The following is a 22,715-nucleotide window of genomic DNA, read 5'->3' on the forward strand; positions in this document are numbered from 1 at the left end:
ACCGTCAGAGAAAAATAGGAAATTATATATGTCATATCTCACTTTGGCAGATGTATTTTTTGGTATTTTACACATTTTTTTTTTATTATAGTTTTATTTTTTTGTTGATCCTGATCTTTTTTAAATTAATACTTATAAGGAGTATTACTAGGTTGATTATTAATTAATCTTTTTTTGTTAGGGATCTAACTTCATGGATTTAGTAGCTAGGTTGGTTATTATAACATCAACATGCAAAATATATATTACAAACACACATGTTTGTGCAATCAATCTCAGGCTATAATGATGATCATCTGACCATGCTCAAGATTTTTGTACCACACAGAAAACATATATAGAAAACCTTAAAAGTAGGATGACCTCTAAAGAGAAATAAAGAACAAGAGGATAAACAACATGTACAATTAAACCCCTAAATATAGCTAGAGAGAGCAGAAACAAAAAAAAGAAGAGAATAATTAATACTTTCTTCTTTTCTTCAACTCACAACACAATCTCTCTCTTTCCCTCTATGGCTTGACTCTTTAGGGGAAATACCTAGCAGGAGGGAATGGAAAATATAACCAAAACTTTTCAGTACGGAGGAGTTGATTGGCTTTGCGAGCCATGGGTAGGTGCAGGCTCTTTGGGGATTGGCCGGGGAGAGAATCCGCTCAAGTTTGCTCTTCCTCTTCTTCTCCTTCAGATTTCTGTCTTTTCCATATTTTCCGTATCTTTTCAGTTTCTTCTTCGGCCTTTTGGAAAATTTGCATTCCTCACTCAGATGCTGGTATACGTTTCCATATCTAAGCATCTATAATTGGAAGCTTTCTAGTGGAAAAATATGGACTAGTCGTCTCAAAAACATGTATAGCCATGCCCATAATGGTGTAAATGTGACTTAATATTTAATAGTGAATTTGTTTGCAGGCTGGGATCTGCTTAGGACCGTCCGTTATAGGACGTAACAAACAGTACATGGCTACATTCTTCTACGCGAGAAGCGTGTACATAATCGAATCCTTCGAGGCCATATGTTTTCTCTTCATTTGCTACATCACAACATGTCAAGTAGACACTAGGATGATAAAGAGAGTAGGCAAGTTAGCATTCATAAACGGCATCTTACTTTTCCTCATACCTTTCGTATGGGGCCAATTCGCGGCCATCTTGATCTCCAAGAGGCTCAAAAGCGGGCCTGCGGGGATCCCTCCCGTGGAGTTCCACCATGTAGCGATCGTCCAGTCCACAATGTTTTTTCAGGTGGTTTACGGAGTCTTGTCGAGCCTAAAGATGTTGAACACTGAGCCAGGGAGGTTAGCACTTGCATCCATGATGGTGCATGACTGCCTCTCTTGGTGTTTTTTCATGCTTAACATCGCCATTAAACTTAATGTTGACTTACCCAATAAAAATCGCGCTGCTTTCTTGTCCGTCTTACAGGTACCCAAGTTGATAAATAATTTCTTAATTAATCTACAAATTTTGCTTTGGAACATCTTCCAATTTTCTTACTATAAAAACATAATTGACTGTGTAAATTCCTACAAAAATAGACAAACTAACTAAGATCCTAATAAAATGCATGAATCCAATAATATTTACGTATAGTATAAACTTGCTTTGATCTATATATACGCTTTTTTATTAATGATATAAAGACGGAAATGAATGCAGATGATAATGATATTGGTGATAGCATATGTGTTCCGACCACTAATGCTGTGGATGAAGAATCGAACACCAGAAGGACACTCTCTCAAGGCCTCCTATCTCTCTGTTATATGCGTCTTGCTCTTCATCTCCTGCCTCTGGGCAGAATTTGTGGGTTTACCTTACTTCTTTGGTGCGGTCGTCTTAGGTCTAGCCACCCCAAAACGTCCGCCTCTAGGCACGGGACTGTCAGACAAAATCGGTTGTTTTGTTTGGTCTGTCCTGATGCCTTGCTACGTCATTGGGATTGGCCTCAATATCGATCTCTCACTGTTTTCCTGGAGAGATGTTATCCGGTTTGAGCTACTTTTTGGGGTGGTCAGGTTTGCCAAAATGATAGCCATTGCCTTGCCTTCCCTTTACTATAAAGTGCCTCTTTGGCACGCCATTCTTGTCGGGTTTATCGTCAATATACAAGGACTTTACGACGTTCAAATATACAAACAGAATTTCAATTACACGGTAACAATAATTCATTTAGGATATACTTTGGAACATATATAATTTTAGGTCAATAACAATCAATAATGGTCAATGGGTGCAGAAAATATCAAGCAAATCTTTTGGAGCAATGGTGATGTCAGCAACGGTAAACTCGACAATTTTCATAGTGATAGTGAAGAAACTGTACCAAACCATGAGCAAACGCAACCCTTACAAGAGACGTACGGTGCAACACTGCCGAGTGGAGGCTCCCCTAAGGATCCTCACTTGTTTCCGGAACCGTGAGGCGGTCCGCCCGGTGCTTGACCTCGTCGAACTCTCTCGTCCAGCCATCGGGTCTCCTCTCTCAGTCTTCGCGGTGAATCTAGAAGAGCTTAATAACCATAGTCTTCCCCTCCTTATCCATCACACGCAAGAGATTAGTCCCTTCCTCGTGCCTAGCCGAAGGGACCAGATCGTTAAGGCCTTCCACAACTTCGAGAAGACTAATCAGGAGACCGTGTTGATAGAGTGCTTCACGGCAGTGGCACCGCGAAAGACGATGCACGAGGACGTGTGTGCGATTGCCTTTGACCAGGAAACAGATATTGTGATCCTAACTCTTGATGCCGGGATCGAGTTATGGGAGAGGCTCCTGTGTCGTAATCTCCTGCACAACTGTCCCTGCTCTGTTGCGCTTTTCATAGACAGAGGAAGGCTCCCAGATTTCAGGTTCGTTCCACTGAAAAAGCTTACCATCAATATTGGTGCTATCTTCTTAGGAGGACCAGATGACCGTGAAATGCTTGCGTATGCAACACGCTTAGCCAGCCATCCAAGCGTCGAGCTCCAAGTCTTCCGGCTCGTGGACCAGAACGGCGTCTCTCCGCTCAGAGACATGGTCGAGAGGAATCACGACATGAGAGTCATCAACGTCTTCCGCAAAGAAAATTCCGAGAAAAACATCATCTTCAGAGAGGTAATGAGAACTATTTTGCCTTGGCTTGGAAGCTATCTTATTTCCCCTTAGACGAAACCTTCTCTATGCAACAGAGGTTTCTATTCGGTTTAGAAAGTTTCTTGTGTAGACGAAACAGAGGTTTTTCTTTATCTAACCTATCATAATGTGTTCCCCTGTTTCTAACATTCTTAAAGGTAAGAATAGAGGAAGCAGTGAATCTACTGGATCTACTAAGGAAGGAAGGGGACGACTTCGATCTGATGATGGTCGGGATAAGACACGAAGAAAATCTTTTGATGTTGGAAGGATTGTCAGAATGGAGCGATATGAAGGAGTTAGGAGAGGTTGGAGATGTGTTGATCTCCAAAGATCTCGAGCTCTCTGTTTCGGTTCTCGCCGTACAGCAATGAGATTGGTGACCGTTTATCTCGTTTTCGTTCCCCGAGTTTATGGATTTGTACAGCCTTTTGTAGAATATTGAATACAAATTTTTTTCTAAAAAAGTTCTACCATTCAAGAAGATATCTTGTTTACTTATATCTTTCAAATCATTCCAGAGCATGTGATCACCAATGAAATTTCAACAGAGATTAACAGATTGTTCAATCATTTGGTTTAGTTAAGTACTTACCATCTTTACTTTTTTTTTTGTAGCTGTTCAGGTTAATGCATTTGCTGCACAAAAAGAACTTATGAATCTTGAACAACTGTGAGGTTGAAATTTGGATTTGCGGAAAAGAAGACCAAGTCCATTAGTTTGTCTACTCTTTTTACTTTTTAATAGCTTCAAAAAACAAACAGAACACAAAATTATTTCACACACAAATAAAGTTGATGTTGAGTAATATCGACACCTCAACAGGTTCAAATTTTACTAAACAGTTAGAAACAACAACAGTAACAATTATCCTACTATGAAACCCTTTGGGATAGACCCAATGGTGACAATGGTGCGGCTCCATAACACTCGTTATTGCTCTTATTTGATCTCCAGGAAATAGTTGATATTGCTCGGCTCACGTTTCCTTCTCTTGGGTAAGGCCGGTGGTTTAGGTAAAGCACCACCACCGCACAGTCATCAGCTTTTGAGGCTGGAAACTTTGTTCTCCAAGTCCGAGCGGCTCGCTGAACCAACATCTCAGCTGCAACTGACCGGTCCTTGCAGGAACCTACAACTTTCACCACTTCTTCGTTTGACAAAACATCCCAAATCTGTTCATCCAAAGAACACGCAGAAACCATTTAGTAGGGAATCCATTTGTCAGAAGACTGAAAGCTGTACAAGTTGTTTACCCCATCAGTAGCTAGAACCACAAACTCGTCTTCTCTGCTGACTTTTCTGCAGAAGACGTCAGGAATGCAGACAAGTCCATAGTCTTTGAGGCAGAAATCACCAAAAGCCCTTGACATTGCGAGCCCCGGGCAATCATCATCAGGCATCCACACTCTATACACATCGGGTTCCTCTTCCATAGCAAACACCCTTCCCTTGCATGACACTATTCTCTCTGCTTCGCCTGTTTACAGAAATCAAAGCGAAAAGTTCTTCAGGAGATTTATTTGTACGTCCCAACTCAACATTTGGTACTTTTCAAAGAGTTATTACTTATTAGGCCCTAAGTTAAAAGAAAAGGATAAGATGCTAACGTTGGACACAGGGTTTCAGATCAACCGTGAGTTGGACAGCTTTGAAACTGTTCTTGCTTCGGGTGCCAAGAACGGCTCGTGAATGTCCCAAGTTGGCGATCACCAAACAGTCAGCCTGCAAAATGTTTGACAAAACATCTTTCAATTTTTTTTGATCAACTGTCTTAAAAAACTCATAAAGCTTTAGAGACTGCTGATTTACCTGTTTAAAGACAGTTACAGCAGTTGTACCGCTGCAAAAACTATCATAAGGAGAGTCGAGACCAAGTTCACTGTCTATTTGCTTGAAGAATGTCACTAGAATGTCCTCGAATTCACGGAAGAGTTCCTCCTGACTCTGTGAACTATTATTCTCTATGTTTTCATCGCCGGCAGATTTGGAAGATCTAATTTTTGAATGGACCCTCGAAGGTAAATTTTCACATACGTGACGAGAAATCTTGTGACCCATGGGACCGTGACCGTCAAATACACCGCAAAAGATCGTATCTTCTTCCCCACCAAAGTTCTGCAGCAAAGGTTATGATGCAGATATGATTGGTCATTGCCTTAAGAGAGGCAGTAGCAAGATGTAAAAACCCATGTAATAAAGATTAAGAAAACAAAGCAGTAATGGCTACAAATGCTAGCGCCTGAAACCGAACCAAGCGAACAAGAAAAATATGAAATGACCCAACAGGAAACAAAAAAGAGTTAAAACTCTTACCTCCCAGACTGTCATGGCGTCTTGATTTATTCCTTTTTTCCCTTGTTTGATTGACATGGAAACGTGTTTGGATGATCCACGCGTCCTTACAACAGCTCCATCATTTGTGTCCCTAACCTCAGCCTCTCCGTCTCCACATTCATTACCATCATCAGCGCCATGCTCCACAATTATCCCTGTGCCCTTGCTACAACAGACCCCCATTTAGACTGCAAGAGACTGGTACGCAACAAGAAACAAAAACAAACAGGAAATATCTGGAAACACGACGTGTGGCTAAGTCCTTTGGAAGAAGTAATTGAAGAGAGGAGAGCAGGGCAGAGATGAAACAACCAGATAAAAACTTTCCATGGGATCACCTTGTAAGGCCTTTATCGGGGAACGAAGTCAAAGGAAGAGGAAATGAGGATAAAGAAGGGAAACTAGAACAGACAAGCATGAAAGAAACCTTTTAAGAAGAATGATTGACAACAGATTACAATAACACCAAATGCCATTTTTCTCTTGTTGAAGCTTAAATTGAAAAATTATAATGGAAAAGTCAAAAGGTTTTTTTCAGATGAACAAAAAACTGAAGAGAGAGAGAGAGAGAGAAAGATCAGGGATGGAGAAAAGATATGTTTATTATTTTCTCTCTGTCTAACAATAGATTGAAATCTTGATGGGGATCATCCATAATTGGATACTAAAGATACCCGATAAAAAACGATCTGGCTTTATCGATTTTCCTCCTTTAACTCTTTATTACAATCCACAGCACAAAAAACCAGCTTCTCCTTCAACAAATCATAGCCTCGCTTTCGATAACCAAAACTAACGAAACAGGAAAAAACCATAGTACCAAAACTAAAATAAACCACTGGCTGTTTCTTTGTTAAGTTCTCATATCAAGTAGACAAAACAGATTGGCCGATCTGCCCGATCATATTAAAGGAAAGGAGAAATAATTCTAGCATAAAATGCACCTGAGAAACAGTTATTAATGAAGATTAAATGACAAGAGACAAACATACCTGACTCAAGGCATTTGCATTGCTCCATTTATAGGAAGATCACTTTGAAACATTCTTCCAGAGTACAATATCTAAGATGAGGCAAAATTCCAGAAAACAAACTTGTGTCCTTACCCCATATATATAGACAAGGAAAGGAGAAATCATTACATATACATTTGGATGCAGAGAACACCAGAAGCAAGAAAATTTTAAGAAGAGGTGACAGACAGTTGCGAGCGTAAAAGAAACTCAAATTTCCATTTAAAGCTAAACTTCTTTTTTCTTACAGTAAAAGGGAATTTCAGCACAGACAACGTATTTTTAATAGAAACCTACAATATCCCGCTTTATATATTCTAGAAGAAGAAAGTACATTTTTCACCAAATGCATAGAAGAAGGAGACTTTTATGCAGCATCCTAACCATTACCACCATTGATGGACAAGCACCCCTCTTTGTCTGAGCGAATTGAAGAGCTCTAAGCATTGGTTATAAGTCTTGTTGTACTTTTGGCTCCTTTGACCAGGACAACATCTCTGCCACCTGTTGTAATGGCATTCAAGGAACAACTCATCTATTAGACAAATCGCTCCTGTCTTGATTAGCCTCGGGATCAGATCGAATTCGGTTCCTTCAACATCCATCTTCATCACAACAAAGTCCCTCTCTCTCACACTCTTCTTCAACCAGTCAGCGAAATCAAACCCTTGAATCAAATTCACCTCTCCAGCTAAGTCACTCGAGTCAGACTTTTTAACCGGCTGGATTCTGCCCATCCCCCTGCCCTTTGCTTTGGCTTCCACTTCCTTTCCCGGATCGTGATTGATCTCAAACGATAACGTCTCGTTCCTCACCCACGCTGCGTATGGCAACAGGTTCACCTTCTTCTTTATCTTATACTCTTCGTGAAAGGCTTTGTCAGCCTCAATGGCGAAAACATCAAAAGTTTTGTTCTGCTTAGGGTACTCTTTCTTGAACCAACTCCCAATACTGGATCCATAACTTCTAGCACCAACATCAACGTAAACGTATCTACTCTTGAAACGTATATCAACCATAGAAGGCACATATTTAATATTCTTGATGTTCCTCTTAAGTGTAATCCATGGCTTAAGAGGCTCCTCTTGAATCAGTGGCTCTGCATCCCGAATCAAATCTCTTTTGTAACCCGGAATCCAGCACTTTCCACCAGAATCACCACCACCACGGTGGTGATGACCACCACCATCAATCTCTGAGTATTTCTGAATAACAAATTCTCTGATATGAGGCATCGAAGGATCAAAACCATCGATATCACGCATCTTCACCAATCTGCAAGAATTAAACAAATCAAGGAATGAATTGAAACTGTACGTATCTGTAGCCCCAACATGAACCACCGCAAACCCTTCGGGTTTCAGTGTTCGAGTAATCTCATCGGCGAATTCCAACTGCTTCAACGACTTCCCAAGGCGGTCACCACCGGAGAATACAAAATCGAAAGCGTTATCCTCAAAGGGAATAGCATGTCCCTCGCCTCTAACCACCAACGGCCTAGAAGCTTTCTTAGAGATCCCGACGGAGTTCTTCACCCCAATCTCTCTGAGCGAGTGAACCTCTTGTCCAATCGCCGTCTCTACACAAAGCGTCTTCGATTCAGGCGATAGATAACCGTCGGCGATCAGATCCTGGAAGATGGAGGAGTAAAACTGAACGGATTTGATCCAATCCCTGGTGGTGTAGAGATCATCCCCAGGGGAAGTAGATCTGATGGCGTCGATAGCAGAAGAGCCGGAGGCAGCACCGGAGATGACAAAGTTGAGATTCTCAGGGAGAGAGAAGAAGCAGAAGTCGCCGCGATTGCATGATTCACCGGTGATGGTGACAACATAAGCAAATCTCACAACGATGATAAGAACACCAAAGAGAAGCACGCGAACCATTATATTCCGTAAGAAGCTGGGTTTCCCCATGGAAGTCTCCATTTGTATGTATCTCACTGCTAAAACTACTTTACAAGACGGAGAGAATAAAGAACGAAAGAATAGCTCTTGGTTTGTTTGTTAAATTGGAAGCAAATATCCCTAAATCTGAGGAGGAGATGGAGCAGAGACTAACGAGAAGAGAAACGAGCAGAGGTGTGATTAGCTCCGATTAGGGTTGGGAATTGACAAGAAGAATTGCAGATCCGACAAGTAGTTGGAGGATAAGGGCAAAAGAAGCGCATAGTTCGCGGAGGTGTTCGAAAATCAAAGGGAGATAATTTTTCCGGCGAATTATACGGCGGAGGAGGAAAGAGACACAGACATGGAATTTGGAGCGAGAGAAAAAGAAGAAGAAAGAGAGATTGAGAGGAATCGGAAAAGAGACGGCTGAAGATAAAAAAGCAGAGCGTTTTTCTCTAAACGCGGTTGCTACAGAGGAAAGAAGGTTTGCATTTTAGGACATGTTTTTATGGTTTATTTTCGGAATTGCCACGCTGACTTATAGAGTAATTAATCTCATAAATGAAATCATTATCAATAATCAGTGGGGTGGTATCGTAATTTTAGGAGTTTCGTGTCCCTTTTACTCGTATTGTTCGATCCTTTCCTTTCATTAATTATCTGAATTCTTTAACCTATCTTTCTTTTTTTCTGGAGAGAAATTTAAAGTTAAAGTTTATTGGTGGATCCAATGCAGCTTAAAGCTATAGATAATCAATAGATGTCGAAATTAGAGGAAATAGTAAATGTTATTGGTCATCACTGATAAACTGATCAACAAGATTTACGACATATTATATGATTCACTTATTATTAGTGTATGAATGGTTTGCATACGTGATACATTGCTGTTACTGAATAAAAATAAGTATTAGTTTTATTATGTGACGACTTGACCAAACATGGTTGACCATACATATAGGGTCACACTCTGTTTCATTACTCATCTGTTGCACTTAACATTATTTTATTTTAAGCCTTTAATCATTATGGATGAGAAGTGATGATGATATGTAAGATTTAAACATATTAAGAGGCATTTAGTTGGGAAGTTTAATTATTACGAAAGAAAATGATCATGTTTTAATAATGGGGGGTTCCATTATGTAATTAAAAAATGGAAAACAAGGGGCAGGTGATTAAGGAAGTAATCATTTGGTTTATCTTTCATGAGCAAACAAAATCTGAATCACTCATTTGACGGTGATACTTTTTGGACTTGATTGACATGTGTATGTTTTCGGTAGTTTGATACTACATAGCTGGATTTCTTTTGTAATGGAATATGAGGATGGAAGTGTCGGGCGCATTAGCCGTTTTTCAACGAGAGAGGGTTGTTGCTGTCACACCGAGTCGCTGACTCGCTATTTTTGTACAGACGGTGAGAGCCTGGACTGGACCAGTAATGGGCCCTACTGAGTCACGGCCTTTCTTTTTACTTTTTTTACCGCAAAACGCGACTAAGGTGACGTGGAAAGGCCGGCCCTATCCAGGCAAGTTGATGAGGCATTAAATTACATAAAACTCATATGATTACAGAAAAAAAAGAAAGGAGGAAAAAGTCAAAAAGGCACAGAGAAGGCATCCCCTTGTGACTCTGTTACGTCCGTTAATTTCGGCTCCCCAACCAAAAAAAAAAAAAAAAGAAACAAAAACTACATATACAACGGTACCATGTCACCCACCATGTGACTAGACTTATAATGTAAGGTTGTGTGGGGTTGTTAGAACACGCGCCGTCAACAACAACACAAAAGAGACCAAAATTGTTCCAGCTAATCCACACTGGGCCCAAAACAGGGCCTGTCTGCTGGCTCCCATAGGAACTCCTCTTTCCCATTTCAGAATGTTTCTTCTCACTTTTAATTTAAGGCGCCATCTCTTCCAGCTGTTGCTTCCAGTACTTGGGATCTAACTCCGCCTGTTCCCACATCATTTACATTTCCATATGTCAGACTCCTTCGCTCTAAGATTTTCATTTGTAATCATAAAAAGCTACACCAACCTTTTGCGGCTATTTAGTGTAGTAAGTAGTAATCTACATATACTTGTATATATATTCACCTGAAGGGTATTGTCTTTCCAGAGGAACGCACAACCACGAGCTTCCAAGTGGTGGATTAGAGAAAGAGGAAGCAGTGATCTTAGGGACGCATGTAGTTTCGCTTTCCTTAATCCTCCACACCCCAGCAATGCTGCTGCTACTCCGCTCGGTCTTAAACCACTCGAGTTCACAACCGCTATGTTCTGTAAACACCCTATGTTGGCTAGGGAGAGAAGTCCCACTTCAGTCACAGCTGTGTCTGACACGTTTATCTGCAACATGGGGATCGCAATCAGATAACAGATTCAACCAGTATATTGTAGTTTTTTCAGCTGTCAGTGAAGGATTCAACGGTTTATTACCTGTTTGAGATTCTGAGAGAAGTGAGCCAGAGCGAGCAACCCCGCATCATTGATGGATGGGCACTTCTTCAAGTCAACCTTGGCGAGTCGCTTGCACCGAACAGCAATGGCTGCAAGTCCTTGGGACGTGATGTTAGGACATCCCCTGCTCTCGAATGTTTGTAACAACGAGCATTTGGACAATGAAACCAGGGACTTGTCTGTTATGTCTTGGCAGTATGAAATGTTTATTGTTTCCAGATGAATGCAGCCTTGGGCAATTGTGGAGATGCCTACGTCTGTTATTCCCACTGACCTGGAGTAGATAAAGACTAGATTGAGAACGGAGAATTTTATTATTGACCCGACTGAAAAATAAATTTCTACGCGAGATACCTATAGAGATCAAGTTCACGGAGATTTGAACAGCCCATCCCGATGTACGAGAGCCCTTTGTCTGTTATGTTAAGACAAATTCCCAGCTTTAACGAGGAAAGACTCAGACAACTAGATATGGATTTCAGTCCTGCATCATACGAGGAAAGACTAACAAGATAAGGTATAATCCAAAAACCACGGTTCTAAGAATTGATCTGAAGAAAATAAAGAACCTTCATCATCAATCTCGTTGTCAGTTAAGTCAAGCTCTTCAAGTAGCCGACACTTTTGTCCGATCAACCAAAAGGCTTCTCTGGAAACAAGAGAACAAGACTCCATCTTCAAAGAGACTAGTAAAGGACACGAATTGGCGATTTGGGTGATTGAAACTCTACTTAGTTTCCGGCAACATGTGATGTCAAGTTTTCTGAGGTCTTTCAGTTTCATTACTAGAGAAGAAAGACCTTCATCAGTTACGCTCACGCATTTGCTTAGGCTAACCTCTTTCAGGGAATTGCACAATGTGCCTATCGCCTTCAAACCATCAGGCGTAACAGAACAACCATCCAACCTGATCGACTGTAATGCTGAAACCTTCTTTAAGCTACTCGCAAAATCCAATGATATCACCTAAATCAGTAAATAAACCTCATATAAGAAGGCATCATAGAACTTGGTGGGTCTGTGTACTGCTATCGATCCATGACACAAATGGTCTATTCGGTGGTATGTGCAATTACTGGTTTTGCTACTACTAAAGAGTTTTAGTGCCAAACTAAGTTGACTCAGCCATTTAGCAAATACTTACATACAGGCCATAACCAGAGAACAAAGCAAGGAAAGCATGTGTTCTGATGATAATGAGAAAACGGAGAACTTACAGAAGAACAGTGTGATAGATCAAGTCGCTGAAGATATCCTGCCCCGCTTAAAAGTGAGGTTAAACCTCTATGAGTTAAATTCTGGCAGCTGGATGCATCAAGCTTCTGCAGAACACAGGTTTTGGTAAGTAAAATCTCAAATGTCTATGGATAAGATGATGATGAAAACAATCAACTATATAGTCTTCCAGCATTAGACTTTCAATGATAAATAGCTTTCTGAGTCTAAGAAAACATGAAACCTGTTTATACATCTTCTCTCATAAAAGTTAAATGTTTCCAGAATAAATGCAGCGAGCAAGAAGAAGCGTAACATCTTCTCCAAGCCATATTCTGAGAATACCAAGTTTTCTGTTCTAAAATATCAACTAAAAAGTTTGTCTGTCAAGTCGATTCCAAAACTATTATGTGATCTCATGTATAAGAATCAAACAAATTTCTTGGAATAGAGGTTACCTTCAATGACTTGCAATCATGTCTGAGTGATTTAAGACTGTCATCATCTACTCCAAAGCACCCTTCTAGAAGAAGTTCTTCAAGGTGTTGAAGTTTCAGAATGTCATGTAAACACTTTCCTGTGATCTGTAGAATACGGAACAAAAGAATAGGTTTGAATTTCCAGCTCCTCTGAAGATATAATCCAAACATATGGCACTTAAAGTGTCGAATTCAGATAGATAATGATCCACAGATGTTGAAAGACCAAAAGTTCAACCAAAACTTGTTGTTAACTTGAAAAATCAACCAACAGGTCTCAGGAAGAACAAATTTAGAAATAATTCCAATTCGACAAACTTACCATATTAATCGAAATTTGGCTCTGCGGATTAAGAAAATGTGAAGAGAGAAGTTAATTACCGGCAAGTAGGAGAGGTCTAAGGTGCGAATGTCCTTGCATTTGACGGCAAGCAAGCCAACCCCTAAATCTCCGACGCCAACACACCATTTCAAGCTAACCGTATTGAGCTTCTTACATCCAACTGCTATACATCCGATTCCCATGTCCGTCAGCATCTTGCATCTGCCCAGCTTCAGCCTCTCCAGACTCCTCGCCTCCGCCACCACCGCAGCATCGGCGTCTCTCATCTCCGTCGCATTGGACAGGTCAATCTCGACTAAATTGACACATTTGAGGGCCAATCGCAGTAGTCCCGCGGCGGAGAAGGAGCCAGAGCGCGAGAGGTCGAGGGAGCGAAGCGTAGGTCCGGAGAGACAGCCAACGACGCTAAGCGCGTAGTCAGTGACACGCGGGCAGAAGGTAAGATCGAGATCGGTGGTGTTCCGGTAACGAGTCAAGATGCGAGGGAGATAGTCGGAGCGGAGAGGTTTTAAGGATCCGCGGTGCTTGGACTCGAGCTGGTAGAAAGATTTGCAAGTAAGAGAGAAGGATTTGAGATCGGAAGGGTTGGGAGAGATGAGGTCAAGGATGATAAAGACGAGCTCTTCCGAGAGAAGATCGAAAGGCTTTAAGACACGAATCTGTTTAACCTTCTTCATCTGCTGCTGCTGCTGGTGGGTTGAAGAAATTTTGAAATCAGGAAGGATCCGAGAGAAGTATAGTCTCTCTTTGAGGATTTTGGAAAAAACCCACAGTTATTAACAACAAACAGTTTGTTTTCTGTGGGAGAGAGAGAGTCTTGAAGGAGAAGGATATTGTCAAATTACTTAATTGCCCTTGCTCTTCCATCTCTTATTGAAGAAAAATAGGGGTAGAAGTGTAACTTTGGTAAAAGGTAAATAAAATAAAGAAAGAGAACCGTACGGGGAAGGACGGGAGGGGCAAAAAGGTAAAAGGAAGAGAGAAGTCGCAATCAACAAGTTAGGCCATTGGTAGTAGAAGTATATGGTGGAGTAAGCATGCGAGGAAGGACAGATTCGAGTGCGGACAGTACGATAGATTGAAAGAACCTCTCTTATCTTTCTTACCTCCCTCTCATTAAATATCCTTTTTATCTTTTCCTCCATTCTACTTTAATTATTATATTCTTAACCTTTAATAATCGGCTAAATTATTTTACTTATTTTCCAACACCATCTAATCTTTACAAATACTCTTTTGACGTCTTCACAAAACATATACTTGATATCATGTAAATAAAAAAAAAAAAAAAATTAGACAAGCCGACCAAGAAAATATTCGGGAGATATATGTTCTTTTTCATCAAATGTGTAATCTTATTCTTGTCTCCCAACTTTTTTTAAAAAAAACTAGTGATTCTCCATTGCCAATGATATATTCCATATCTAAAACTTTTCTTTTTCACGTTTTATTAGTTTTCTGTGTGTATTATGTCACAACCACATAATTGTAAAAAACCAGTAAGTGCCTTTTCTTTTGTCCCGACCTAATTTTTGATTATATTTTTTAGCTTAATTATACATATGAAAAAGAAAAGAAAAGAAAAGGAGTTAAAAGTCAGATAAAATAATTATTGTATGGACAAGTTGACAAACCAACAAAAATATTATTGAATGGACAACGAGAGTGCGCAGCAAAGACAAAACAGTAAATGTAGACTGGGAAATATTATTTCAAACTCCAAGGTGTGTGACCGTACTTATAATAACCTAAAACTATTCTAGGTAACGATCCAATTCTTTATAAGTTTTATTATAAGGGGCATGATATATATCAGTACGCACAATTTCATATTTAATAATCTTTCTGTCACGCATACATGTGTCTTATAGCGTTATAATACGTGTTATCATCAAATAAGAAAACAAGGCTGTGAATTTCTAGAATATTTCTGGCCGTTTCTCCAAAACAAACCATTTTTCAACACATACTACAAATACCAAATTCTGGAAACTAACGTGGACAGGAAAGAGAAAAAGGAAAGAAAGAAGAAGATGGTTTAGTCTAAAACAAAATTGATATTGAAACAGACGTGTAAGAGGAAACCTGAGTTATCATGGGGTTCTACAACAGCAATAGAAATCAGCTAAAAAGGAGGACTCATGAGATGTGTTATTTCTTTTAGCTGTAAATCCAAATTTGAATCAAGTTACGTCATGATTAAATATTAGTCTTAAAGTTAGAGAAAAGTTATATGCCAAACACCTAAAACATTTGCTAATAATCTTTTTTTGGTCAACAGATTTAGTGAATTTCCAAGTTCAAACAAGGAGTTTTATAGAAACTTCAATGCCAAAATCCTTTCAAAATTGAATCCGACTCATCTCCAGCGCAACTACAATTGAACTCCTATAAAAAAAAAGAGTTTAAACAAAGCTTTTTTCACCAATTAGAAAACAGAGAGCGTATATAATTAGGATAACGAGTATAGCCGGCGACGGTGGGATTTGGACGACTCCAAACTACGGCTATTTTTTTGAAATGACCAAACTACCCTTTGCGAAACAGAACGTCGTCATAGTAAGAGACGTGTCAACTCTACCAGGCACAAAAAAGTACAGAATTCACGAGACGTTATGACTCTTGACCGTGTTAGGCCGGATATCGTACGGAATATTCCTAGGATCGTTTACACGTATACCGTACCACTTCCACTAATCGTACTTTGATGACAATTCAACTCTTAGACTTGACTTTTTATTATCACTTCTTTTCTTTTTTCAACTTGGAAACGATTGTTCAAGGAGACTCAGACATACACTACGTGGCTAAATATTCCAACGACGACTAGTAGCATTCCAGTTCACACTTCAAATTTCAAAAAGTTTGAACAAATCAGAGAAGTCATAACAAAAACTTAGCGTTTCTTGACTTTTAAAAATACTTTGCTCTCCAACATCGTTTTTCATCTACTATCAGTATTTATCATACTTGTTGATTTGTGCATATGCACTGATGAAGGTTGAATTTAAAATGTATCTTGATGTAAATTACAAGTCCTATAACACTTACTTTTACTTATGTAAAGTATTTGTTTATGTGAAAAGATCAAACATGCAAATATGCTGAAACATCAACTGGATTGATTCCCTTTAAAAGAGGGTAAAATTGGGTGTACATATAAAGGGGAAAAAAACAGAGTGACTTACAATGTGTCAAAAATACAGCAATAAAAACATTACTTGTGAGAATACATACAATGTGAGAATTCTTCTATACAGAGTGTGATCTATATGTTTGTTACCTGCAGATTTGATTCAACGACTCACTCGCTCCAGCTATCTGAATCGTGCTCGTCGTCACTTCCCGCCATTGCCTATTTATATGTATGTCACAAAACCACTTTATCGATCCCCAAGATTATTATATCTTTTTCTTTGTGCAACAGATTATTATATCAAGTGTCCAAATTTAACCAAGAAGGAGAGAGGGAGAGACCTGGCGAAGAGTGTTGGCTTTCTCTAGAATTGCAGCCACCTTCAAGTTGGTTTTGGGAACAGCTACTTGAAAGTTTGGTCTCCCTGAGGCATCTGCTGGTCTCAGGTTGAACGACTGCTAAAGTTTTTTTCAAGTTAAATGTTCTATAATAGAAAACTGAATAAAGTGAAAAGGAAAAGATGAAATGGTGATTTGACCTTGCTCCGTATGATCTCTAGTAGTGAATCATTCTCGTCCACTCGAGCTCCAACGTGTGTCCTGTTCCCTTCAGATACTTTCCTCAACTGTAATCAAACACAAATTGAGTCTCATGATTAACGCGTGAGAGAGAGAAGAGAAAAATAAGCCATTGAAGTACTAACCATGCTTCTGTCAATGCCAATAACAAGCGTATCCTCGTCTCTTTTAAGCTTTCCAGCTTTCTGATTCTGATTATATGAGTTATTGTCTCGCAAGGTTTGTCGAAATTTGGTTTGTCCAGGTTTTTCTAGTGGGTGATCAACCTGAGGCTCTTCCTCTTCTAACTTTGCAGGGTGGGGATTGTTATGCTCTCTTAAGTTCTGACTAAACCATTCAAGTGCCATTGCTTCAGTCCTCCAGTCAGCTTCTAAGCCTTGGGCCGATTCTGCCAAAGAAAATGAATCCTCCGGAGTTCTATTTAAACACTTGTGTTTACTTTCCATATAGGTGTCGCTTGTCCCATTGACTCCTGAAGGAGACTGTTCCTCGGTTGCTTTAGATTCTTCTGTATAAATATGAAAATTATGGTTTTCACCATCTGTAACCGACACTTCTGATGGATATTGTGCCTCGTTCGCTTGAACTGATCCATTCTGTGTGTTTTCATCCCTCTGGATGTTGAAACTGTTGTTTCCACTGCCTGCAAGTGATGGCATTTCGGTTGATTCAACCAGCTTCCCCATCCACCATTGTGTCGGAGGAAGAGGCGGAAGCGGAGGTGTTATCTCCGGATTTGCCTGAGGTGTTTCATGGAGGGACGTGGAGAGGGGTAGTATGGACTCAGGGGATACGTTCAAGAAATCTTCTTCATCAGTCAGACCCTTGGAAAGAACAGACTCAGAGATATGATCATTTAATGATGTGAAAATTTCCTGGTATGGTGCATGAAGAGCTTCTATTTCAGTTATGCTTGAAGGAAAAACATCTAAAGGTGAACTTTGAACACCAACAGATCCATTTTGTGTAGGAGGAGACTCGTCTGATGATGTTCTTGAATTTGCTGACCCTGTTTCTGATGGACTTTCTTGCCTTTGGTTCTGTATCTGTAAGCAATACTCAGATGAAAGACATTCTTCTGTACCTAAAAGACTCTCCTGTGGATCACTAATAGTTTCCAATTCTTTCTGGGGCACGGTCTCAATGGCCTTATTATTCAGGCCAGTCTGGTTATCGTGATCGACATCACCTGCAAAACAAGTACCATCAGGAATTGGTACCTCAGGGTCACTACTATCATCTGAAACAATAGACATGGTTTGTGGATCCTCCTGTCCAGAATATGATGATATCTCAGCCAGATCAGGGTTGGCCAATCCGTCTTCCAGACAAGATGAGGCTGAGAGGCTCCCGTATCCTGTGTGAAGATCTCTTGGAGTATCTGACATCAGAGTTCCATTTTCTGAACTGATTTCAGAAGTTGAAATGTGTTTTGACTGTGCAGGATTCATGGAAGATCCGTCTTGGGAGTTCGTTTCATCTTCTTTTGGGGCAGCATAATCCTGTGCATCAGCAGACAGAGATAAATCTTCAAAGTTGTCAAATGTGCTAATGTAATGATTTGGAAGAAGAAAATCGGACTCCAATGCCACTGATGTTTCATTTAAACTCTTTTTGGTATCTGGAATGAAATGACCAGCTTCAGAAGAAATGTCCTCGGATTCCAGAGCCTCTATCTCTTGATTGGTTATGGAAGAGAACTGGTCTTCCACTAAAGCACTTACAGATATCTCAGATGCAGTCTCCACACTGAAAACATGTTGAGAATGAACATCATTGGTCCCACCCTCATATGCGTCCTGTGGCACTTGTGTAACCTTTAAAAGATGAGTTTCAGGGGAAATATTAAGCATGGGATCCCTTCTGACTTCAAAGACCTCACAAGCTTCAGCATTTGCTTTATTGGACTGAAGCTCCAAGTGACTTCCAGAATCTTCGGGAAGATTTGCAGGACTCTCGTAGCAAGACAAACTGAAAGGTGTTTGTAAGATCTCCAGAGTCCCCATGCCTGCGGAATCTATGTCCGGTGTCATCTGGGAAAATGACTCGTCTAAATCTACAGCAGCCTCTTCAGCTTTATGTGGTTTACTTTCAGGAGAAGCTCTCTGGATATCAGTACACAAAAGACTAGATTCTCCTTCCTCCGGTGAGTGGCGCAAAACATTAGAAAACTGAGTCAGAACCTCTGTTTGATTCACTTCTGCATTAGTACAGATCTGCGGCTGACCAAATCCTGGAAATCCATGGTCACATCCAGCCTTGTCATCACTCCCTGCTTCCTTTACCTCTGACTCCGTGGAAGCAGGTGAATCTGCGTCATTGTTCGTCTTGCAACACAAATTCACAGAAGAGCTACTTTCTAAACAAACCACTGGTGACTTCTCATTAACCGTAATCTCGTGAGGAACAAAAGGAATTTCAAGTATTTCATGACCAGCAATGGATTCTATCTCCATCTCATTGTATTTTCTAGTGCCTCCACTGTTGGAATAAACTAAGGAAGGTATTGGTAAGTCTTCTTGTTCACTGCATACTGTAACTTCAGTTTCCATTGCCGGAGATGACTGATCCATAGTCCCATGAACTCTTTCACAGTATGGTGAAGAATTCTTGAGGAATTTCTCCATGTAACTTGCCCCAGAGCTTGAGTTAATCGGAGGTCCATTCAGCTGTCTTCTCTTCAGTTTCACATGGAATTCAGGATTTCTGTGTCCGTTCTCAACATGCTCCAAAAAGAATAGCTGATGCAACCTGTACTATCCAAAAAGTAGCTCATGTCACCAAATCAAGTGCCGATCACATATATGAACTTTAGACATAGGAATGACAGAAACAGAAGTAGATATAGAGCAAGAGTGCTCACTTGGCATGTGATGTCCGTGAATCCTCAGGCGTCTCTTTAATAGTTGTGTGAGATCCTTTCTTCTGTATTTGAAATAGATTTGATCATATGTAACACATAATACCCAAATGTGCATTTTTCAGATGCTTATTTTTACAGACAGTGGCAGAGTGGGCATAGTAAAACCAGAATTAGGAAATGTGTAACATGATTGAATACCTTTGATTGACGTAGTCGCTTATCTTTCCCGAGTTTGGATGTTGCTACTACTGCTGATGTAGTATGTGTCTTCAATAAAGATGGATCAGAGTAACGCTTCAAGCATGATCCAGACCCAGCAACATCAAACCTGAATAACAGCAGAAACATGATTAAAAACTGCAAATGGATATTTCCTTATGGTGAAAATTCTCATGATATACTGAAATGTACTTGTCGAGAAGGAAAAGCTGCGGCGGACCATGGCATTCCTCGTACGAATCCATTATACAACGAGGCAAGTTCCGTGGGGAAATCAAGTCTTCTTTTGTTTGCAGATCAGAATGCCATTCCAAGCCTGAGGACCTAACTAACAATTCAGTGCTTGGGATCACCAATAGCAGCTTATATCTCTTATACTAAACATTAGAGTAAGATAGATGACTGGCCTGGCTCATAAAAGAATGTAGAATGATCGGTTTGAGAGAGAATGGGTATCTCAACTGAAGGGAAGTCTGCTTCGAGGTGTTGGAGACGCATCGCCAAACCATGACCTCGTGCTGCAGTTGTCATTAGTTGCTCATGCAGGCAATGGAATACCTCAGCAGCAAACCTTATTAGTATGAAAAGAGACAAAAGAACATAAATGCCAAGGGATTGATTCCATAGCGACATAGAGGTTTCATTAGAATTAGATAACCAAAAGAAGAAAAATCATCTCATCAGCACACAAGAAACTTGAACTACACCGAATAAGATTTTTAAGCAAAAAACAAAGAGACCACCCTAGATTCAGGTTTTCTCTAGATTCAGAGTATATAGCATCGAAATTCAATTCCACGGAACCTTCAGTGTCCCATTCTCTACAGTAAAATTCCTCAAACGGTAGGGTATATTGGACCGAAATTGAATTAAAAAAAAAAAAAAAAAAAACATACTCAGAGAGGTCGCCAAGCTGGCGCAAAACGCCGACGAGACCAGCCATGGAAGCAGCTTCGAGCAAAGCTTCAGGATCCTCCTTATCGGCGGATTGGTAGAGCTCCTTATCCGCTAAGCCGTACTCGTTCCGTATCTGGTATCTCGTCAATGCCATTGTGCTCCAATCGATTAAAGTAGAAACCCTTAATTCTTAAAAACAAAAAAAGAGCATCAGAAGAAGAAACTGTGCAGAACGAACCGCCAAAACGCGTCAGGAGAAAGATGAAATCTTTTACCTTTATAGATTTTTAATTAATTTTAACGACGCGAGAGTGGTGGAATTTATATAACGGTCCGTGACATTCATCCAACGGTTATAATCATCGCCTCACCGTGTGGTTGCCGCATGTGATCAGAACCTCAGGTAAAATAATTTATTCAACCGGTGAACATGAAAGTAGTTAAAACCGTTGATTATCCATGCTTAAAGATGGACAAACTTTGCTTAGAATCATAAGGTATTATAATTATTGCAAATCAATTATATTGTACTACAAGTATATTGTCTACAAGTGGTTGTGGTTGAAATCAGTTAGTGTATTCAACCTGCTTTTGATCGTTACATCCACCTTCACCTAAGTTTTTTATTTTAATTATAATTCTTTTTTTATATTATTGACTACCAATAGTGATCAAATAGTGGGAATTATATATATATTTCTCGTCGATTTATTAGCATAGAATACATTCTTCTATTCAATTCTTCGTATGTCTTTAAATTTATTTGATAATGCAGTTCAAATCAAAAGCACTAATATCACGCAAGGCTTCCAAGGAAAGATTAAATGATTACTCCATTTATTTTTGGGCCAAAAAATACTCCAGTAAATGTTAAATATATAAACGCATACAGTATATATTCTTTATATGATAAAGTATGGTTTGGTAGATTGTTATTACCATCCTGATGTTATGTAATGAGCTTAATTCGTCGTGCATGATGTGTCGTTAAAAAGTCAAACATCAAATGACGACCTTAAATGGTTGGGCCTGATGGACTTATTTGAGTCTAATAGAAGACAGTAAACTGTTATGAGCCCATTCCATGACCCATATTAAAGTGCTGGATAAATATGCTAAAATCCACAGCAAGGAATAAATGAAACGCAGCGTATCAAGTTGAGCAAAGGTCGTTTTTGAGTACGATGGAAACAGGTCACCAAACGTTATCACTATGCCTAGGCTTGTGTTTGGTACCTGCCCCTTCTACATTGGTCGATCAAAGAAGAATTACTGACCTTATAATTTTGTATATATCTTAATAATATATAAAACCCACAATTTTGAAATACAGCTCAGAAATGGCTGGATAATTAGTGATTTCGAGGTTCAAAATTCTATGGCGAGGGATGGTTTATATAAGAATTACTATTACAAGCTTAGTTTGTTTTAGCTATAATCATACTCTCATGTATTAGACGCGTTTCTTTCATTTATATGTTGTAATAAATGAGACGCATTTTGTGTGGACGACAAATCATATACGAGCAACTATTTTGATATATATCCCCGTTTCCTATACATGCATTAGTTTCTGAAGAGATTATTGGTACAAGATAGAGAAAGGAGGAAGAGGTGAGTCGACCCCAAAGGAAGGCTGAGACCCAATCAAAAACTGACACATTCCACAAGGTGCACTTAACCAGGACGTCGCAATTAAATTCCAATTTTTATGTATGTGTCTTGTTTGTATCATTTTATTTGACACTTGATCAAACTTTGATATACATGCAGTGTACTTATGGCCCAGCACACGTTTCTCTTCATTGTTTTAATCCCAAACTAAATTGCATCTCATTTGGTTTTTCTAATAAACCAGAGATCATGTAGTTGAGTCCAGCGGCTATTGATCCAAGTGTATTGATTACAAACTTGTGCACCGTAGAGAATTCATTACACTGAGAACCTTAGATGTAACAAGAAACTCAATCCAAAGTTTAAACAAGAAATTCAATCGTGTATAGTAGTTTTTTGCTATGAATGTGAATATCATATAAAATGAAAAGTTTGGTTTTACATGTTTGCGCTTGTGACTGTATTTATGTTTATTTATACGTATAATGATGGTGTTAAAAAAAAAAGAAAAAACAAATTAACCTATACTAACTTTTATACTAAACCAGAA

The 22,715-nt window shown here is 39.6% G+C and overlaps 5 protein-coding genes, 2 long non-coding RNA genes and 1 pseudogene across 19 annotated transcripts, besides 1 other annotated feature; 4 read left to right on the forward strand and 4 right to left on the reverse strand.

Moving 5' to 3' along the window:
* Window positions 1-449: 449 nt before the first annotated feature.
* CHX27 (cation/H+ exchanger 27) lies at window positions 450-3,634 on the forward strand. The gene is made up of 5 exons (NM_001342606.1): window positions 450-772; window positions 913-1,425; window positions 1,660-2,157; window positions 2,240-3,097; window positions 3,274-3,634. The coding sequence occupies exons 1-5, from the start codon at window positions 554-556 to the stop codon at window positions 3,487-3,489; spliced, it is 2,304 nt and encodes a 767-aa protein (NP_001318455.1). The 5' UTR covers window positions 450-553; the 3' UTR covers window positions 3,490-3,634.
* A 232-nt stretch (window positions 3,635-3,866) lies between these two features.
* AT5G01700 (Protein phosphatase 2C family protein) lies at window positions 3,867-6,595 on the reverse strand. 2 transcript variants are annotated; one of them, NM_120248.5, is made up of 6 exons: window positions 6,446-6,595; window positions 5,433-5,619; window positions 4,929-5,234; window positions 4,727-4,841; window positions 4,373-4,596; window positions 3,867-4,291 (listed from the first exon to the last, which is right to left on the reverse strand). In NM_120248.5, exons 2-6 carry the CDS (start codon window positions 5,487-5,489, stop codon window positions 3,992-3,994), a joined length of 1,002 nt encoding a protein of 333 aa, NP_195790.4. In that variant the 5' UTR covers window positions 5,490-5,619; window positions 6,446-6,595; the 3' UTR covers window positions 3,867-3,991. The 2 variants fall into 2 exon arrangements, with proteins under 2 accessions (NP_195790.4, NP_001031819.1); NM_001036742.2 differs by lacking the exon at window positions 6,446-6,595 and having other exon boundaries at window positions 3,892-4,291; window positions 5,433-6,329.
* Window positions 6,596-6,654: 59 nt separating this feature from the next.
* AT5G01710 (methyltransferase) lies at window positions 6,655-8,777 on the reverse strand. The gene has a single exon (NM_120249.3). It carries the CDS (start codon window positions 8,392-8,394, stop codon window positions 6,853-6,855), a length of 1,542 nt encoding a protein of 513 aa, NP_195791.1. The 5' UTR covers window positions 8,395-8,777; the 3' UTR covers window positions 6,655-6,852.
* Window positions 8,523-8,636: a sequence feature (AT5G01710.uORF1).
* A 644-nt stretch (window positions 8,778-9,421) lies between the features above and the next one.
* Window positions 9,422-13,790, reverse strand: AT5G01720 (RNI-like superfamily protein). The gene is made up of 8 exons (NM_120250.4): window positions 12,897-13,790; window positions 12,495-12,620; window positions 12,039-12,143; window positions 11,391-11,787; window positions 11,176-11,305; window positions 10,801-11,095; window positions 10,459-10,710; window positions 9,422-10,315 (listed from the first exon to the last, which is right to left on the reverse strand). The coding sequence occupies exons 1-8, from the start codon at window positions 13,533-13,535 to the stop codon at window positions 10,262-10,264; spliced, it is 1,998 nt and encodes a 665-aa protein (NP_568094.2). The 5' UTR covers window positions 13,536-13,790; the 3' UTR covers window positions 9,422-10,261.
* On the forward strand, window positions 9,784-10,018 carry AT5G00785. The gene has a single exon (NR_142432.1). It is a non-coding gene; the product is annotated as an other RNA (long non-coding RNA).
* Window positions 10,329-12,498, forward strand: AT5G01715 (annotated as a pseudogene). The gene is made up of 3 exons: window positions 10,329-11,883; window positions 11,972-12,162; window positions 12,322-12,498.
* Window positions 13,791-15,975: 2,185 nt separating the features above from the next.
* On the reverse strand, window positions 15,976-21,030 carry SCAR4 (SCAR family protein 4; the record flags this gene model as incomplete). 11 transcript variants are annotated; one of them, NM_001342607.1, is made up of 10 exons in its annotated part: window positions 15,976-16,213; window positions 16,336-16,449; window positions 16,533-16,619; window positions 16,698-19,323; window positions 19,436-19,497; window positions 19,634-19,763; window positions 19,847-19,970; window positions 20,062-20,225; window positions 20,551-20,740; window positions 20,827-21,030. In NM_001342607.1, the coding sequence occupies 9 exons, from the start codon at window positions 20,703-20,705 to the stop codon at window positions 16,163-16,165; spliced, it is 3,513 nt and encodes a 1,170-aa protein (NP_001318456.1). The 11 variants fall into 11 exon arrangements, with proteins under 11 accessions (NP_001318456.1, NP_001330637.1, NP_195793.3 ...); NM_001342610.1 differs by having other exon boundaries at window positions 16,163-16,213; window positions 19,847-20,225; NM_120251.4 differs by lacking the exon at window positions 20,827-21,030 and having other exon boundaries at window positions 16,163-16,213; window positions 20,551-20,826.
* AT5G01732 lies at window positions 15,983-19,570 on the forward strand. Its single transcript, NR_142538.1, has 3 exons — window positions 15,983-16,791; window positions 16,868-19,081; window positions 19,168-19,570. It is a non-coding gene; the product is annotated as an other RNA (long non-coding RNA).
* Window positions 21,031-22,715: the final 1,685 nt, after the last annotated feature.

The sequence above is a fragment of the Arabidopsis thaliana genome, chromosome 5, assembly GCF_000001735.4.
Source record: "Arabidopsis thaliana chromosome 5, partial sequence".
In the NCBI taxonomy this organism is placed as follows: Eukaryota; Viridiplantae; Streptophyta; class Magnoliopsida; order Brassicales; family Brassicaceae; genus Arabidopsis; species Arabidopsis thaliana.

What these genes read in the sequence shown, in the direction of transcription:
- AT5G01700 (NM_001036742.2), bottom strand. Translation starts at nt 5,636, where the DNA reads ATGGGGGTCTGTTGTAGCAAGGGCACAGGGATAATTGTGGAGCATGGC. An exon ending in ACGCCATGACAGTCTGGGAG is followed by an intron (nt 5,235 to 5,432) that starts GTAAGAGTTTTA and finishes CCTTTGCTGCAG; the next exon opens with AACTTTGGTGGGGAAGAAGA. An exon ending in TGGTTCTAGCTACTGATGGG is followed by an intron (nt 4,292 to 4,372) that starts GTAAACAACTTG and finishes TTGGATGAACAG; the next exon opens with ATTTGGGATGTTTTGTCAAA.
- AT5G01710 (NM_120249.3), bottom strand. Translation starts at nt 8,394, where the DNA reads ATGGAGACTTCCATGGGGAAACCCAGCTTCTTACGGAATATAATGGTT.
- AT5G01720 (NM_120250.4), bottom strand. Translation starts at nt 13,535, where the DNA reads ATGAAGAAGGTTAAACAGATTCGTGTCTTAAAGCCTTTCGATCTTCTC. An exon ending in TAGACCTCTCCTACTTGCCG is followed by an intron (nt 12,621 to 12,896) that starts GTAATTAACTTC and finishes CGTATTCTACAG; the next exon opens with ATCACAGGAAAGTGTTTACA. An exon ending in CAACGAGATTGATGATGAAG is followed by an intron (nt 11,306 to 11,390) that starts GTTCTTTATTTT and finishes CGTATGATGCAG; the next exon opens with GACTGAAATCCATATCTAGT.
- CHX27 (NM_001342606.1), top strand. Translation starts at nt 554, where the DNA reads ATGGAAAATATAACCAAAACTTTTCAGTACGGAGGAGTTGATTGGCTT. An exon ending in CATTCCTCACTCAGATGCTG is followed by an intron (nt 773 to 912) that starts GTATACGTTTCC and finishes ATTTGTTTGCAG; the next exon opens with GCTGGGATCTGCTTAGGACC. An exon ending in AACAGAATTTCAATTACACG is followed by an intron (nt 2,158 to 2,239) that starts GTAACAATAATT and finishes CAATGGGTGCAG; the next exon opens with AAAATATCAAGCAAATCTTT.